The sequence below is a fragment of the Lipotes vexillifer genome, unplaced genomic scaffold (genome assembly GCF_000442215.2).
Source record: "Lipotes vexillifer unplaced genomic scaffold, Lipotes_vexillifer_v1.1 scaffold926, whole genome shotgun sequence".
In the NCBI taxonomy this organism is placed as follows: Eukaryota; Metazoa; Chordata; class Mammalia; order Artiodactyla; family Lipotidae; genus Lipotes; species Lipotes vexillifer.
In genome coordinates, this window is record NW_006798085.1 from 162,494 (window position 1) to 179,111 (window position 16,618).

Consider the following 16,618-nt stretch of genomic DNA (forward strand, 5'->3'; position numbering starts at 1 on the left):
TCTGCTGCTGCTTCTGGGATCTTCTGCTTTACCTGGTCTACTTTCAGAGTCCTGGCCCTCCCTGTTTTGCTTCCCCTGCCATCAAAGGAGTTACATTTCTATCATTGTCCAACTAGAAGATTAGGTAAAGCATACTGATTAAATTCATGGGCTCTAGACTCTAACTGCCTAGATTCAAATCTCACCTCTTCCACTTACAGCCAGCTGTGTGATCTTGGGGCAAGTCACTTCACCTCTTTGAACCACAGTTTTCTCATCTACAACATGGACATAATAATGATATCTACATCATAAGGCCAATGTGAGATGTAAATAAGATAATGTGCTTAACACAGTACCTGGCACATAGTATGTACTCAATAACTATTTGCTATCATTCTTATTTTTATGTTCCCAGTATCTAAGACAGAGTTGGCATTCAACAAGTGTGTGTTGAGAAGGGAGGAGGGAAAGGAATAACAATCAGTGGTTATTAAAGCTTTCCTGATCACAGTCTACTCCATCTGCAAATTCCACTCCCACCTCAGGATGTAAATACCTTGTGGCCATTTGGTTCTGTCACTCAGCTATTTCTGAAATCGCAACTCCTCTAGAAATCCCTTACAATTAAGAGCCAATAGCTTTGCTTGTCCCAATCTACCTAGATCTAAAACTCTCACAACTGCCCACCCCCACTTTCATCACCATTACATGCATTTATCCTGATTCCTTAGCCACAAACGGCATTGATCCCCAGATGTGTCACTGGCATGAACATCTCTGGCATCCACATTTTACCACATTAGCCCACTTCTCCCCCCCATCTCCATGTGTTAGTGTTTTATGCATTTTCCATGTCATTCACTCCTTGTTGCCTTCGATGGTCAGGGCAAGGACTGTGTGCAAACTAATGAGGACAGACAGAGCTTTGGACAGAGGAACACTTCCGAATTGTTTTTTGATGAAGATGAAGGAGAGACGGTGCATGCAGAAGCTGAGAAAGGGACAGGATTTGTGTCCCCACTTACTCTTCACCCCAGCAGGGGCAGAAAGCATGCTGCCTCTTTCTTGTTCATTGGCTACATTCCTCTCAGAGGCCAGAGGGGCAAGCCTGGACAATGCAAATGAGCTGTGTGGATGGGACTTAGCCAAGGGGCCTCCAAAGGGAGAGCAGCGGGGCTGCCGAGGAGGGAACAGAAAAGGAAGGTGCCTTACATATTTCTCAGCACCTTCTTTTCCCCAAGCAACAAACTACTCTCTTCTCCCAAGAGACACAGTACCAAAGTGCATAAGCTCCCTCTGAATAGATGCCCGAGCCTGAGAGCACTTTGCAAACTGGGTGGTCCCTGAGTCTCTAGCCTTTGGTATGATACTCAGACTCCAGGGAATTTGTTGTGCACCCACTCTGCACAAAGCCCTATACAGGCAGTGTTAAACCTAGGCAAACTGAAGCTTTCAATAACAGGCTTTAGCTGTGGCATAAGAGACAGAGAGAAGTGGTGATGAGCATGTGAGCATGAAAGAGCAACTGAGCCTACAAGTGCCCAAAGGGGACAAATTCAGCCAGTTCCTTGCCAATTTCCTACTATAGATTTTCTGCTGGCGTCACTTCACCCTATCTGGGAAAGCATGCTGTGAGGACACTTGCCCAGGTGAAACTCCATTCATTCACTTATTTAAATGGACGGGGTCAAGGACAGCTCCTAAGTTCAGTCTCAGCCCCCTACTTGTTTTGCTCACCGCCCCCCACCCCCAACCGCCCATTTCCCTCTCCACACCATTAACGACTCCAAGTCTGTTTCCCCTTTAGGGCCGTAGTCCCCAGCACAGCTGTCGTATGTGCCTGATGCAGATGCCCAAGAGACCCACAGAAATGTTTGAAAACTTCCAACCCTAATCGCGCCTCCCCTTGAGTCCTCCCTCTGCGAGGCTAGCCGCTGAAGCAGGGCTACCTGACCTTTGCTAGGAACTCAGAGCTGCCTGGGGTTTGGAATTGAACTGGAAACAGAGGCAGAAGCCAGCCCCCATCACCCCATCACCATTTCTCACGAGAAAGAGAAAGCTCAAAGAACAGTGACGGGTTAAGCTCCTTATAAGGAAACGAACCTTCCCGTTCCTGCGCGGAAATTGTTTTTTGCTTCTGTATGTTTCGAGTACACTGTAAAAACTACACTTGATAGGATTCACAAAAACCATTCCCCTAAGGGTGGGGGACAGCTAGGAGCCAAGAGAGATAGGACGGGCGCGGCGGGTATAAGGAAGGAGCGTCAGCGAAGAATTTAAGGGATGAGTCATCAAAAAGAAGCTGGGAAAGAGAGAGGAACAAGTAATCTGAGCTGGGAAGGAGGCGAGCATTCATTAGGCACAGACCGTGTCAATCACGTCTGCTCCACAAATGACCTGAGAGCCTCCCAGGCTTCTCAGACCGGAAAAAGGGTCTCAGTGGGCGGTCGTAAGGCTTTGAAATCGGAAAAGACAGAGCGCGAGCTGCAGTCGGAGGAGTGTGGTGCGGCGCCGGCAGGCTGCTTGGAAAGATGGCGTTTGCCATCAAGGTCGCCTGGCCACTTTAGGGGACTAAAAGAAATACTAGTGAGAATGATAGGAACAGCCAACTAAGGATTCAGATTTTCAAAAGCAGTCTCGAATCCAAATGTTCTTTTGCCAATTAAACTCTTAAGCACACTTAGGTTTGTCAGAACATAGGTCCTAAAAAACATAAAAACGATATGGGAAGGGGTGGAGTTTCACCGGGGCTCTTCTCTCTCAGGGGGCAGGAAAGTGTGGGAGATCCCAAGGGTCAGGGTGACTGCACAACCAGAAGGCAGCTGAGTGCCTGCCAGAAGGGAAGGTGGGAGGCCGAGTCTGCCTGGGACTGCCAATCTCACCAGATCTATGTCAGGCTAAAGTCTAGGCAGCTTGGTCTAACTTCTGGCCTCTCACCTGTTTTGCAAGATTGCCCTGACACAAAAGGACTTGGTTGGGTTCCCTGTACATTGCACCAGGTAAGTTCACCTACAGTTAGACTTTAGCTGATCCAGGATAGGATAAGGAATGTTAGTTAACCCCTAAACCCATTTGTTTGTATGTTCTTTTGTTAGTCTTCTTATCTGTTTCCTAGCAGATGTTACTTAAAAAAAATTGGCAACCCAGTTGTAGCTAAACTACAGGATAAAAAGGGATTTGTTAACTTCTTGGCCAGTCCCGTTTGGGGGCCTCCACTCATGCCACCCTGTATTGTAGGGACCAGGGAAGAGCTGGGACGTGTAAAAGTAGTGATCTGAGAATGGAAGCATTCTAATCTAGCTCATTCCTTCCATTTGCACTTCAGCCATTTTCAGTCTCCCACCCACAATCCATAATCCAAACTGAGAGCTACCCAGGATTCCCAGCACTCAGAGGAGCCTGCAAAAGCTGTGCCTGAGAAGATGGGGGCACAACAGAAAAGCAGACTTCAAGGGTACCTGAGAATGCAGGCAGTAGCAGAGGGATTCACCTCTTCACTAGCTCAGTCTTGTCCCTACTCAGCTCCGGCCATCCCAATTCGAGCGACCCCCTCAATCTACCCTCTACGATTACCCCATTGTGAAGCATCATCAGACCAGTTCGGTTTTAGTTTTATCGATCGTTTTGAATCTATTCAGGAATGGGGTTTGAGGGCAAAAGGGGCTACCATCTGTTCTACTCTCTGAGGCCCCCCCCCCATTCTCCCTCCCCTAACCTTTTAGAAGGGCTGTAGGAAGCCTAAGTGTAGCCTCCGGGAACAGATTTCTCTTGGAAGAGTTTGGGCTCAGTCATTCTAGAACAGTATAACTCACACGGGAGGAAACAGAGGTGAGCTCATGGGGGAACCAGACCTTTTTACTGTTCCTCCCTTGGCGGCCCTAGAGGCTGACAACAATGTCTCTTGGTCAGATCTGAAAGAGAGATCTTGTAGCATCTGTTATGGATATTCAAGCCATCGTAAGAAAGTGTGTGTGAGTGGAGTTGGGTGGAGGAAGGGGGACACAGCAAACATAATCCTGTAGTTCTTGGGTAAGCACACATCTCCAGGGGTACTCTGGGGGAAACTGGAGCTTTAATGACAGAGGAAAGGGTGGCCATGAGGCCTGCCTGGAGCAGCATTTTCCCTTTCTCCCTCTTCTTTTCTGTTACCCAGACCCCAGAGTGACTCTACCCTACTGGAAGGAAGCTTGCCTCATCCTAGATGCTGGGCGGCGGTCCAGTGCTCTCAACTTAGGAAGGAGGCTGCTATGTTCCATTTCGGACACCAGGTGGCACCAAAGTATAACCATAACTCCAAAGAAACCGGCAGGAAATGGACCTTGAGAGTCCTTGAACTATTTTCCTCTCCCTCCCCGCTCCCCACGTGGAATTGAAAAATAAGAAGCCTTTCAGATATGGTGGATAACTCTCATTCAATAAAAACGCTTGAATCTTTAATCTTCCAGCTGAAGATTCCAAGGATTTAAATGCAGCCTCAGTCCTCACCCTTCCCGGAGACCTATTTCTCAGCGGCAGATAAGGAAAACGGGACTTTCCTGGAATCATTTCAGATGCCTCCACCCTCCAGAAGAGTTGTTTTTCTTAAAGGTGGTCAGCTGAGGAGTAGCAGACATCAAACCTCGGCGGCTCTGCTCAAATCCTGGGCCCCCTTCTGAAGGGCTGAGTGCTCTGTCATGGGCATGCTAGGAATGACCATGTCTAAACAAGTTGTGATGTGGCCAACCAGCCTCATGGCCTCTTACAGTCAAACAGGACTGCTTCCAGCCCCTCGGACACGCTCCATAAATCCCTATTCCCAGGCTCCTCCACCTGGAATTCTGTCCACTCTCAGCTGTTTCTACCTGTCAGATCCAAGCCACTTGTTGAGGTGCAGATAGAGCTCCATGAAGCCTGCCTTCACTTCCCCCAGTCTGAGGGGACCTCCACTTTTCTAAATTATCATAACAACTTGTGCCATTTGCCCTATTCTTCTACTTTATGTTATAGTTGTTTTTGAACATGTCTCCCCTACAAAATTATGAGCCCCCCAAGGGCAAGGACCATATTTTATGTATCTTTTTTATACCCTGTACTGATGAACACAGTAGGCACTCAATAAATAATGATAATAATATCTTACATTTGTATGGTGCTTACAGTTTACAAAGCACATTCACATCCATTTTCCCATTTAATCCTCACAACAACCCTGTGAGGTAGGTGTTATCATCCCTGTTTTACAGATGAGCAAACAGACTCAGAGACGTTAAAGAACTTGCCCATGGTCATACAGCTGGGAAGAGGCAGAGATGGGTCTGAATGCAGTTTTTCTGACCCTAAATTCAGTTCTTTCAACTTTCTCTACCTGAGCTGGTGGCTGGAAATTCCTTCCTGGAGACTGAGGTCATGGAACTCATCATGGGACTGGGGAAAAGGGAGGGGAAGATCTAAAGGTCAAACTCCTTTCATCTCTGCTCCATTCGCTCCCCCCTCCCTTGTTTCCAAAGAGGATTTCAGAATGCAATCTTGCTTTGTTTAAGAATGTCCTGGTGTGAGATGTCCTTGTGGATAAGAAGAAAAAATGTGGGGTGAAGATAGGACAGTAAAGGTGTATTCACAGCCGGTGACTAGTGGATCTTTGGAGGCCTGAAGGGAGGTCCCTGGCCTGTCCAATAATTTAATTAACAACTTGGATCAGGACATTGATGGCATGCTGGTCAAATTTGTAAATGATGCTGGTTTCAGGAAGATCCCAAGAGGCCATAATGAACCAGGAAAATGAAATGTAAAGTTTCATAATCTAGTTCATCAAAACCAAATGCTTCAGTGCAAGGGAGGAGAGACGTGACTCTGTGTGAAAGGGTTTCAGGTGTTTGAGGTGCCTGTAGGCTCATTATTTTTGACATTAGCTGCCTGCAATGCTAATGAATTCAGGGCTAGGATGTGGGAGATTACAGTTGTGCTTTCTTCTCTGCTCATTAGACCACAGTGAAGGACTGTCTTTAGCCTTGGACACCACACAAGAACAGGGGCATTAGCAACCTGGAGCATGCACAAACAACGGAGACCAGGAGTGTGAGGGGATTTTAGAATCATCGTCTGTGAACCTGGAGAAGGGATCAAAAAGGGGATGGTGATGGATCCAGATCAAGTTTTCAAATATTGGAAGCTTCATCATATAGAAGAAGGAGTCATCTTGTTTTGCTCGATAAGAGGGACAAAGGGCATGTGCTCTGGGAAAACATATTTTGACTCAACCTAAGGAAGAATTTTATGATGGTTCAAGATGACCAAATATTATGCAATGGTTGGCTTTGAAAGGACAAGATATTCCCATCACTGGAGGTATTTAAACAGAGAGAGGCAAGATAACTATTGGCAAAGAGGTTGCAGAGGGGATCAAGCATCAGATCATAAGGGTGAGGAATTAGGCAAACATTAAGTCAGCTTCTGACACTGTAATTTGGGGATTCAAGTCAGGGGTAGGGGTGGGGGCCAGAGGTGAAAATCGTTGTGGCCCTCAAAGTAGGTACCTCCCAACCAGTTACTATCTCTGCTTCCAGCCTGCCCTGCACAGAGACTCCAGTAATATTTTTCTGAATACTTTATCATGAGACTTTCCAGCTCATGTATCATAGAATCCCAGTAACTCTAGAGGTCATCTGGCACAGTCCTTTATCAGATGCTTTCTTTGCCTTTGAATCACCCACATGGAGTGATTGTCCAGTCACTGTTTGAATATCTCTGGTGATGGCGAGCTGCCTACCATTTGGGGTAGTCTATTCTAATTTCAGAGACTATTACTAATCATTAGAAAGTTCTTCCTAAACACAGCGAAATGCTTATATCAGGCTGTTGAGATTAGGAACTTTTCTCTTTTCTGTTTTTGAAACTGTCGGTAATAAATTTTAAAAGGACTTCAAGAGGCTGGAATCATGAGCCAAAATTTTTATTATTTTTTTTTCATTATAAAAAAGAAAGAAAAAAAGCCTCTTCCTCTGTTGAACCAAAATCTGCTTTCCTGTAACTTCCACCCATTAGATCTCAGAGCTCTTGGAGTCATACACAGAATAAATCTACAGCTTCCTCTTCACCATGAGCCCAGTAATGATTTGCTGACAGTAGACAAATTTCTCTGGGGATTTGCTAGTCCCCTCACTATTCTCACCACTCTTTCTCTGGCTGTACTTTTGTTGACATGTCCTTTGAAGTGTGATGCCTCCATTGAACGGAGGACCTCAGGTGTGGTCTGACCAGTGCAGAGTAGCACAAGATGATCACCTCCTTTATTCTGGACGTTATACTCTTATTAATACAGCCCAAGGTCACAATACTTTTTGTAACAACCAAACCGTGCTTTTGACTCATGGATCATGAAGAGTTTTCATTTATTCTAAAACCCTCCAAGCAACATCTCTCACTTCCTACGGTTGTACTGTTACATTTTGGAATTCAAATAGGTGACTTCATATTTGTCCCTGTAAACTTTGATTTTGCTATAGTGAGTCCAGCCTCATAACTGGTATATATCATACCAGCCTCTTGACAGCTCTATGAACTCTTATTCTGTCATCTCACATTTTGGCTCTCTCTCCCAGCTATGCGTAATTTTCAAATTTGATCTAGTGACATTAAAACAGAAAGAACCCTTTTGTGTGTGGTCGTTCAACTGGTTAAGAATCGCTTAGAATCCCCACATTTCTTTATATTGTCCCAAGAGTATGGTGAGAGAACGTTTTATTGAACTCCAAATACATTGTAGGGGTAGCATTCTCCTCATCTGCCCATCGAGTCACCCTATCAAAGGAAATGAGCTTGAGTGGGGAATGACTTGTTTTTCCTGAATCCATGCAGGGGCTGAGTGATCTTCTCTTCCTTTTGTAAGTGCTCACCAATCCTCCTTTTAATCATTTGTTCTCGAATCTTGCCTTCAATCAATATTTAACTCGTTGATCTCAGTGACACGGCAGTGTGCATCCCTTTCACCCTCCATGGGGTTTTCAAAGACATCACCAGTTGTCCTGCAACTTGAGCTGCAGGTCATCATAATGCCCTGGGCTGTTATTGACCTAAACTATGAGATGGAGTTGCTCAGAGCAGCTAAAGGCTCTCTGGGACTAGACTGCCTTGAGGAGCCTCTCTCTGGGGCTCACTTTGTCCCTTTGACTCTGAAAATCCTTCGCTTTGCAGAAGAGAAGGAACACAAGGGTTGCCTAGGAGGTTTTGATTCCTCTCTGTAAAACCATTAGCAAATGAAAAAGCGCGCCCCATCACTCATCTGGTAACACCCAAACTCCTCAGCTGTTATGAAGACCTCCACAACCTACCTTTCCAATCTGATTTCCCACCGTTTAACTTGAACCCTCTACTTCGGTCAAGTCAGTTCCCTCACTGTTCCTCAAGCACATCTAGACCTTATCTCCGTGCTCTGGCTGAGGACCTTCTCCCAATTTGGAATGCCCACTATTCCACCCATCTACCCAGATCTCATCATAGCCTTTCTTGCAATTTCTGTAACTCCTTTAACCTTTATCATACAATTGAAGTCACAGAGATTATGCATGTCACTCATTTGATCATAGTTCAGTTTTGTCTTCCTAACAGTATGCACACCAAAAGGGGTATGTTTTATCCCTCATGGTATATAAACCAGCACAGGGCCTGGCCTACAGTCCTGATAACCGTCTTCACTTCCTACAGAGATTTTCCAGTGACCAACCTCTGGCCCTTCACACACACCACAAGTTCAGATCCCAAGATAGCTGTGTCCATCTCCTCAAAGGCCTAATATAGAAACTAGATAAATCTAGGGATGCAGGCTGGACCTGGTCTAGGCACTAATGATTTTTGCAGTGTGAAATCAAATCTAACTATACCCTCGGCCCTTTAAACAAGAACCTGGGCTTTTTTAGCTGGGCTCAGGGCTGGCGGTCAACAAGGGGGCCAAGAACACTCAAGGCACCCCGGGACAGCACTGACTGTCAATTAGACTGAAACCCTGACTGCCTTGGAGGTCACTCAGACCTTTTGAAGGTGTGAAGACCAACTGTAATCTCTCACTGATGGGTCCCAAATAGGATTGGAGCTGGGTTTGCTATGGCACCTTGAGTTCTTAGAGGAGAAGCAATGTCTAAATCTTCCCAACTAGAAAGCCTCCTAATTTGGAGGTACACACACACACCCCAGAAGAGGAGGCCCAATTTGGTAATATCTGACATGGAGCAATGAAAGGATCATGACAACAAAGACTCTGAATTGATCTAAAATGGTCACGTAACCCAGCCCTCTCTGCCTTCAGGAAGGTGAGCACCATGGCTTCCCTTAGTCATTCACTCAATTTGGCAACTATTATTGAGGACTTACTACGTGCCATGATCAGCTCCTATCTACAGCAAAGTTTTGCCTTGTGCCTAACAATCTTTTCCTCTCTATCTGTCTCAGAAGAAATGGAGAACAGATCACCAGCTCTGTCCTGATTTAGGAGTTACATTTTTGAAGATGGTATAGCACACTTGTCATATAGTAGGTGCTCTACAATTATTGAATGTTACTTCATCAGCTTCTTCCTTTCTAAATTAAAAAAAAAAAAAAAACAGACCCTAGTCCTTTGGTACATTGTTTTTGCTCTTCTCCGGACCCTCTGCAGCTTTTCCACATATGCTGAAAATGTGTTGACCAAGGGCAGACCCACGCCTGTTTTCAAAGGCCTAACCAATACTAGGTAGAGTGGAGAAAGTTGAGGAGCATGAGAAAGGTCATATGTTACTGAACTGCATTCTAGATCTGTTTGTAACACTGTGACACTGTGCTTTTCTGAGCCCATTTACCCAATTATAAAATAAGTGGGTTGGACTACATGACTCTGAGGTTACTTCTAATTCTAAAAATTCAGACTCTGATTACTTCCCAGTGACTCCATCCTAAATTTTTGTTATGATATGCTAGTATTTATTTATTTATTTATTTATTTATTTTGCGGTACGCGGGCCTCTCATTGTTGTGGCCTCTCCCGTTGCGGAGCACAGGCTCCGGACGCGCAGGCTCAGCGGCCACGGCTCACAGGCTTAGCCGCTCCGCGGCATGTGGGATCTTCCCGGACCAGGGCACGAACCCTTGTCCCCTGCATCGGCAGGCAGACTCTCAACCACTGCACCGCCAGGGAAGCCCCAATGATATGCTAGTATTTGAGTTAGTTTTGGAAAGAAGGAAGGAAGGGAGGGAGGGAGGGAGGAAGAGAAAGAAGAGGGTGGGAGGGAGCAGGGAGGGAAGAGAAAACCAGTTCTACACTACGGACTCAGACTCATTCAACTCGTGACCCACCCTGCCAGCCTCCCCCCAGTTCTTCTTTTCTTTTTTAACTAACCTGGGTCAAGTCAATCATTGCCCATCTCTCTTGTCCCCATGTACCATATTAGTATATTAGTCCTCGATTTTGGTCTTTGTACTGCCTTGTGTTTGTCCCCTCTGAACATCATCCTGTGGTGTTGGTTCATCTCCCTCATTTTGTCAGGGTCACTTTGAAGAATTCTATTCCTGGTTTCTGAGGTGTCAGCAACCCCACCCAACTGTCACATTTGATGAGCAGACTCCTGGTTCAGTCCTTCAAGTCACTGAGAATAATATGATACCATAAGGCTAACTGTGGAACCCATTGAATCTGTCCCCCAGGGTTGAAGGGAGCCACTGATCACCATCCTGGAGAGGAATGCTCCCAGAGCCCCAGTGACTTCTCCAATTCTAATTCATAGACCAGGAAACCAGTATCTCTGGGGAGGAGAGGGCCCCTGTCTGTCAGTCACCCAAGGCCAGCGAGTCCACATATCTGATGCTGCACTGGATTCAGACACGAAAAAGAATTTCAGCACGTTAGAGGGCAGACCTCCTCCCAGCCCCCAGTCCAGGACGAGGGCAGGGTGGTGGCAATGGTGGCAGTGGCAGAGGCAGCGGCGGGTGGTGGCGGCGGCAGCAGAGTGGTGCAGTGAAGAAGGAAGTGTTTTTTTTGATGCTTCACTAGGAGGCCCGAGGTGCTGAGAGAGGGCTTCAGCTGCAGGAACCCAGAGCTTTGGTGGGGTAGGGGGGTGGGGACTGCAACCTGATTAAGATTGGAGAGGCCTTCGTGAAGGGGGCCGGTAGTGTGCTGCCCAGACTTGTATCAGCTTAAAGGCACAGGATGCAGAGGGAGGCGCCCTGCCAGGAGGTCTGTTGGGCAAGGCCTGTGCAAGGGAGGCAGGTTGGGAGTGCTAATTGGATTTTTTATTTTTATATCAAGACACTGTGTTTAAAATTTTTACAAAGGACAAACTCTGTGGGTTTCCGTTAGTGCTTTAAGAACTTTTCTTTAAAAAAAAAAGCCAACAACAACAAAAAACACCACCTTTTTGAAAGAGAAATGACAGACACAAAAGAGACTCTGTAAAGAAAATGGGGTGAATTTCTGATAGCATTACCCCAAGGGCAGAGGCAGAACCCAGATTGTACCCAGGGCACCGATAATCACATGGCCTCCACAAAACCTCCTTCACCAAATTTGCAGTCCCCTGCCTGGTCTAGCTAGGCCGATGCTCCTGGCCTATGGGGGACGCAGGTCACCCTGTGGTCTCTGCAGCCCTCCGCAGAGATACAGAGGTGGCTGGCAAGTTGCCCCCTAAGGCCCTCCAACCCCATCCAGTGAGAGCCCCCTTCCTCCTTCTCCCCATGGTTTTGCTGGAACCTGTTTCTTTCTTGGGGGCCATGTTCCTTGGTCGGATTGTGTGAGCACTGGGAGTTCCAGAGCCAGAGAGACCTGGGCCTGGAGCCCTCCCTTCCGGAGCTTCTTTGCACCCATCGGTTGGAGAAGCATTTGTTCCAAATTTTTTTTTAAAAATCAACAAAAACAAGACCCAGAAAAAAGACCAAGTCTGGGAGAGAAAGAGCTACTCTGCTCTTTAAAGCTCCCAAGTCTGGAGTTGGTCGGTGGTGCAGTTCCAAGAGAGGTGGAAGGCGAGCACCAAGGGGGTGTCCAGCTGGTGCTTCAGGCTCCCCAGTAGTGTCTGTGGTCAGGCTCGGGGAGCCGGCTTCAGCTGCTGTTCCACGGGTCCTCAGTTCCCCAAGGACTCGTTTGTGTCCCCACTTGAAGGGTTTGTTCAGGTTTACTTCCTTATTTGTGTTGTTGCACATGCGGGTGCATGCCCACATCTGTCTATGTTTGTGCGGGTGGGTCTGCTGTCGGGTGTGGGTGCGTGCGTATACATATATGTCTGTGTGTGTGTGTGTGTGTGTGTGTGTGTGTGTGTGTGTGTGTTCGTGGATCCGGGAGGGACAGAGCCAGGATATATGCTGTGCTCTGGGCTGCAGCTATACCCGGGTGGTGGAGTGTGAGTGGGGCAGCCCGGTACTGTTGAACCCTGCAGCAAAGGTGTTATAGGGGTGCAATGTCTGCAGCCCCACCAGGGAGTTGGGGATCATAGTGATAGTGTTGGGGGTCATGAGTGGGATGTCATCAGGGGAGCGCCGCAGGGTCAGCGTGTAGTCGGGCAGTGCAGTGAGGCGCAGGGTGTCATGGGGGGGACCCGCCTCACACTCGTGGTGGGTGGGGCCCAGCTGCAGTGCTGCCAGCTCCTCCTCGGGAGCAGCTCCCAACTCAGGAGCCCCGGCTCCCCTCTGAGGGCTGGGCTGCCGCAGGGGCTCCTGACGCCGCTTGTCCTTCCGATAGTAGAGGGCAGCGAAGGCCAGGACATTAAGGAAGAGGAGGGAGGCCCCCACGGCGATGGTGACGCTTAATTCAGTGGAGTAGTCACGAGGGTTCTCCACCAGGAGCGGCCCTGCATCCTGGTCCCCGTTCCAGGACCCTTGGGCATTCTCATTGCTGTAGGCAGGTGAGATGGCTGGTCGTTTGGTGCTCCAGGTCTTGCCATTGGGCCTGCGGGTGATGTGGGAGCTGTGGGTGGTATCTGGGGGCGGCACTTTGGTGGTTGTGGACGTGTAGTGGAACATGTCGTGCAGGTTGTATAGGTGGGGCACCAGGTGTTTCCAAAAGGCCACCTTAGTGGCACGGTAATGATCACGGACCCTTGGCTTCAGGCCGATGTGAAGGTAGAGCTGGTCTCGGGGATTGTATTTGGACCAGGCCACTTCCTCAAAGCGGTTGGCCTTGGTGTGAATGAACTTGGTGTCCTGGGGGACCGGCTTGTTGGGATCCCTGAAATACCACATGGAAATCTGGGGTCACCACTCTACCTAGACGAGGAAAGTGTCCAGGATTCTTCCTCTCACACCCAGCCCTAAACCCCTTTCCCAGTCCAAAATGTCCCACCATTTCCATCTTTTTCAGGGTCCTTCCCTCTGTCCATACCCCTGTTTGTCCCCAGGCCTTGAACTCCTATTGCCCGTGACATCATGGAAACCATTTCATCCTTCCCTACGGCCATCCTGTGAGATCAACCTATAGGATGCTTCTTCTTCTCACAAGCTACAGAGCACCCATCAATCTTTTCAGCTGCCCAATTTTTCTGAGAGCCCTTTAAAAGCTCTTTCTGAATGTACTTTATTCCCACTTCACATGGCCTCCGACCATCTAACCTTGAATCCCATAGTTCTGCCAGTAACTCTCACTCCTGCTCAATCCTAATGCTGAGTTCTGAGCCTCAACAAAAGTTTTTTACTTTTTTTTTTTTTCTTTTAGTGGTACGCGGGCCTCTCACTGTTGTGGCCTCTCCCGTTGCGGAGCACAGGCTCCGGACGCGCAGGCTCAGACTCAGCGGCCATGGCTCACGGGCCCAGCCGCTCCGCGGCATGTGGGATCTTCCCGGACCGGGGCACGAACCCATGTCCCCTGCATGGGCAGGCGGACTCTCAACCACTGCGCCACCAGGGAAGCCCAACAAAATTTTTAAGGGAAGAAAATGGCATGAAAGACTAGAAAGGGGGATGTAGGAAGAGGGATGAAGGGGTTACCAATCAAGATTTGGGGACTGTCTTAGGAAGGGAGATGATGGAAGAGGTTTGGATAGAGGAGCAGAGGGGAGGGCATGCTGGGGTCCCAAAGAAGAACCCCCAATTTCTCCTTACCCGGTCTTGGCAAAGTTGGTCCAGTAGGTCATGACGACAGCACTGAGCATAACGTCATTCTTGGAGAAGTTGCAGGGGAAAAGGTCAGTGGGGCCTACCATAGGGACACCAAAAACATAGGGTACTTCATCCCCATGAGCTGCGTCTGACCAAGCAGGCTTCATGAGGCTCTGGCAGTGATGGTAGAAGGCGTAGAAGTAGGTAGGCGAGCCATAGCGGGCATGCAGATCAGCTGTCACCACTGAGGGCTCCACCCACTGGTGGTCAGTGAAGAGCGCCACCAGTGTTTTACGGCGGGTCTCAGGATTGTCACGGTCTGCCCAGTCTGTGTACATGAACTTGATGGTCTCCCGCAGGGTGTCCTTACCCTCAGGATAGCCATACAGATTGTCCACAAAGTTGGAGACTGAGTAGTCAAAGTCAGTGCCAGAGACACCATCTTCAGGGTCCACCACCCCTTCCACAAACTTGAGCCCCTCACCCTGGTTGACACCTAGCATGATGTCATAGTTGAGGAACTCGCCCTGTTCCATGAGAATCTCTGGGTCATCAGGAATGACATCACCGTCAATCACGGGGCCAAAGGCCACATGGTAGCGGGCAGGCTGGATGTCCTGCTCTACCAGCTCCTTGGCACTCTTTTGCCGAAGACAGTCCACCATGTCGACGGTGTCTAGCACGTTACAGCCTACCTTGTCTGCCAGCAGGCTGGTGTACTTCACTGGTTGGTAGTTCACAGCCCAGCTGGACAGAGCAGAACCACTTTGGATGATGGCCCTCTGGAAAAGCCCTATAGAAAATAAGCAGCACCAGGTCAGATCTGTCGTGTCTCTCACAGCCTAAGCCTCCCTTGCTTGTCCCTGAGGGACAGATCGAACACTTCCTCATTCCTTTGTTACTGAGGCTGCCCTCTGGGTTGAATGGACTGCAAAGGACGAGTAACCCTTTTGGCTGGAATGATGGGTTAGGACCAGAGGAGGGGTTGTTGGGCTCCTTTCCTGACTGGTCCCCTGCTTGCTTCTTGCTTCCTTGTTCTGGGTGATGGTTGGTAACTTGGGGGTTAAGGAAACGCCAGGAAGAATTAACCCCTTGGGTCCCAGACATCAGCTTCCTTATGCTCCCTCTCTTTATCTCTCCTTGTCTTCCCCTCTTGCTTCCTGCCCAGCTGGGCCCAGCTCTGTGCCAGCACACCACCAGGGAGCTGGCGCTTCCACCACAAAGGGGTCTTTTTCATGAGAGATGAGAAATGCAGGCAGGAGAGAGCCTCACATTCTGGGAGTTTAGGGGAAGATTCCCAAGGGCAAAGGCCCTATGGTCTGAAAGTCTCCAGGGAACGTGCCCTCCCAGGCTGTAACCTCCACAGACACTTTCCTTTTCCCGAAGCTACTGATGCCTCAGATCCAAATTTCCCCCTAGGTGAGAGGGAACCAGTCCCCCAAACTCAAAAAGTAGATGATTCTTCCCCCCTAGGGGAAAAAGGTATCATTCTCTCTCTGGCCCCAACATTCCCAAGTAAGGGAGAACCTGGCCCTCAGGTGCACAGTTCCTTTCCTCTAAGAGGAAGGGAGTTTACCGGACTTCCCTGGTGGTCCAGTGGTTAAGACTCCATGCTCCCAATGCAGGGGTCACGGGTTCGATCCCTGGTCAGGGAGCTAAGATCCTGCATGCCGCATGGTGCGGCCAAAGAGAGAGAGAGAGAGAGAGAGAGAGAGAGAGAGAGAGAGAGAAAGGGAGTTTGCATGGGTGAAAAAGAGAGAGAGAGAAATATAGATGAGTACTTAAGTGAGCCTCACTTTTTGAAAGATTATTCTCCATTAATCAGTTACAGAAAAACAGAGAGAATAAATTTTTTTTTTTAGATTTTTTTAAAAAAGTCTTTATTGAATTTGTTACAATATTGCTTCTGTTTTCTGTTTTGGTTTTTTGGCCACAAGGCATGTGGGATCTTAGCTCCTGGACCAGGGATCGAACCCGCACCCCCTACACTGGAAGGCAAAGTCTTAACCTCTGGATCACCAGGGAAGTCCCAAGAGAATAAATCTTTAAAGCAGCCAGGTCTCCAGGGACACAGGCCCCCTATGAGACAGAGAATAGCAGCACACCAAGAAAGGCCTTCTCCTCCCAGGGAAATAGTCCCTAATCAGAGGAGGCACCATTCCTCTTTCCAAACAGAGGCACCCTCACAACTAGTCACTTCACCCTCCTTGGTGGAAAAAAGGAATTCTTGTTCCTGTACTGTCACCTAGAAACATATTCTAAAGGAGGGATGTACATCCGACATTCCCTACATCCCACCTTAGTCTCCCCTCACGGAGTCCCTGGAGGGAAAGAGACAGACAGAATTTCTAGGTCAGAGAAGGTGATTTTTCTCCTTCAGAAAGACAGGCCTTCTTCAAAGAGAGACTGCAAGTCTTTCTGTTAGAATATCACTAACTCATAAGGTTGATTTCAGTAATAAACCCTGTCCTCTCTTACAGCCTTCCTTATCTTGGAGAAGGACACTTGTTTTGGGAAGATCTCTTCTTTGTGAGAAGCTCATCTTTGCCTCTCAGAGGTAGAAAGGGCTCTTATAGTCCAGAGGTGAAGAGAATGAAGAGAACACTTCCTGCTG

The 16,618-nt window shown here is 48.2% G+C and overlaps 1 protein-coding gene across 4 annotated transcripts in view; it reads right to left on the reverse strand.

The window, feature by feature from the left end:
* Window positions 1-11,192: 11,192 nt before the first annotated feature.
* The window catches only part of NLGN3 (neuroligin 3), a 23,363-nt gene continuing 17,937 nt past the window's right edge, over window positions 11,193-16,618 (reverse strand). For 3 of the 4 annotated variants that reach the window (XM_007470104.1, XM_007470103.1, XM_007470102.1), the window contains 2 exons: window positions 14,008-14,797; window positions 11,193-13,138 (listed from right to left, as the gene is read on the reverse strand). In XM_007470104.1, coding sequence (XP_007470166.1) covers window positions 12,295-13,138; window positions 14,008-14,797 — 1,634 coding nt within the window. In that variant the 3' untranslated portion in view covers window positions 11,193-12,294. The remainder of the gene's footprint in view (window positions 13,139-14,007; window positions 14,798-16,618) is intronic. The other variant, XM_007470105.1, reaches the window with a different exon arrangement.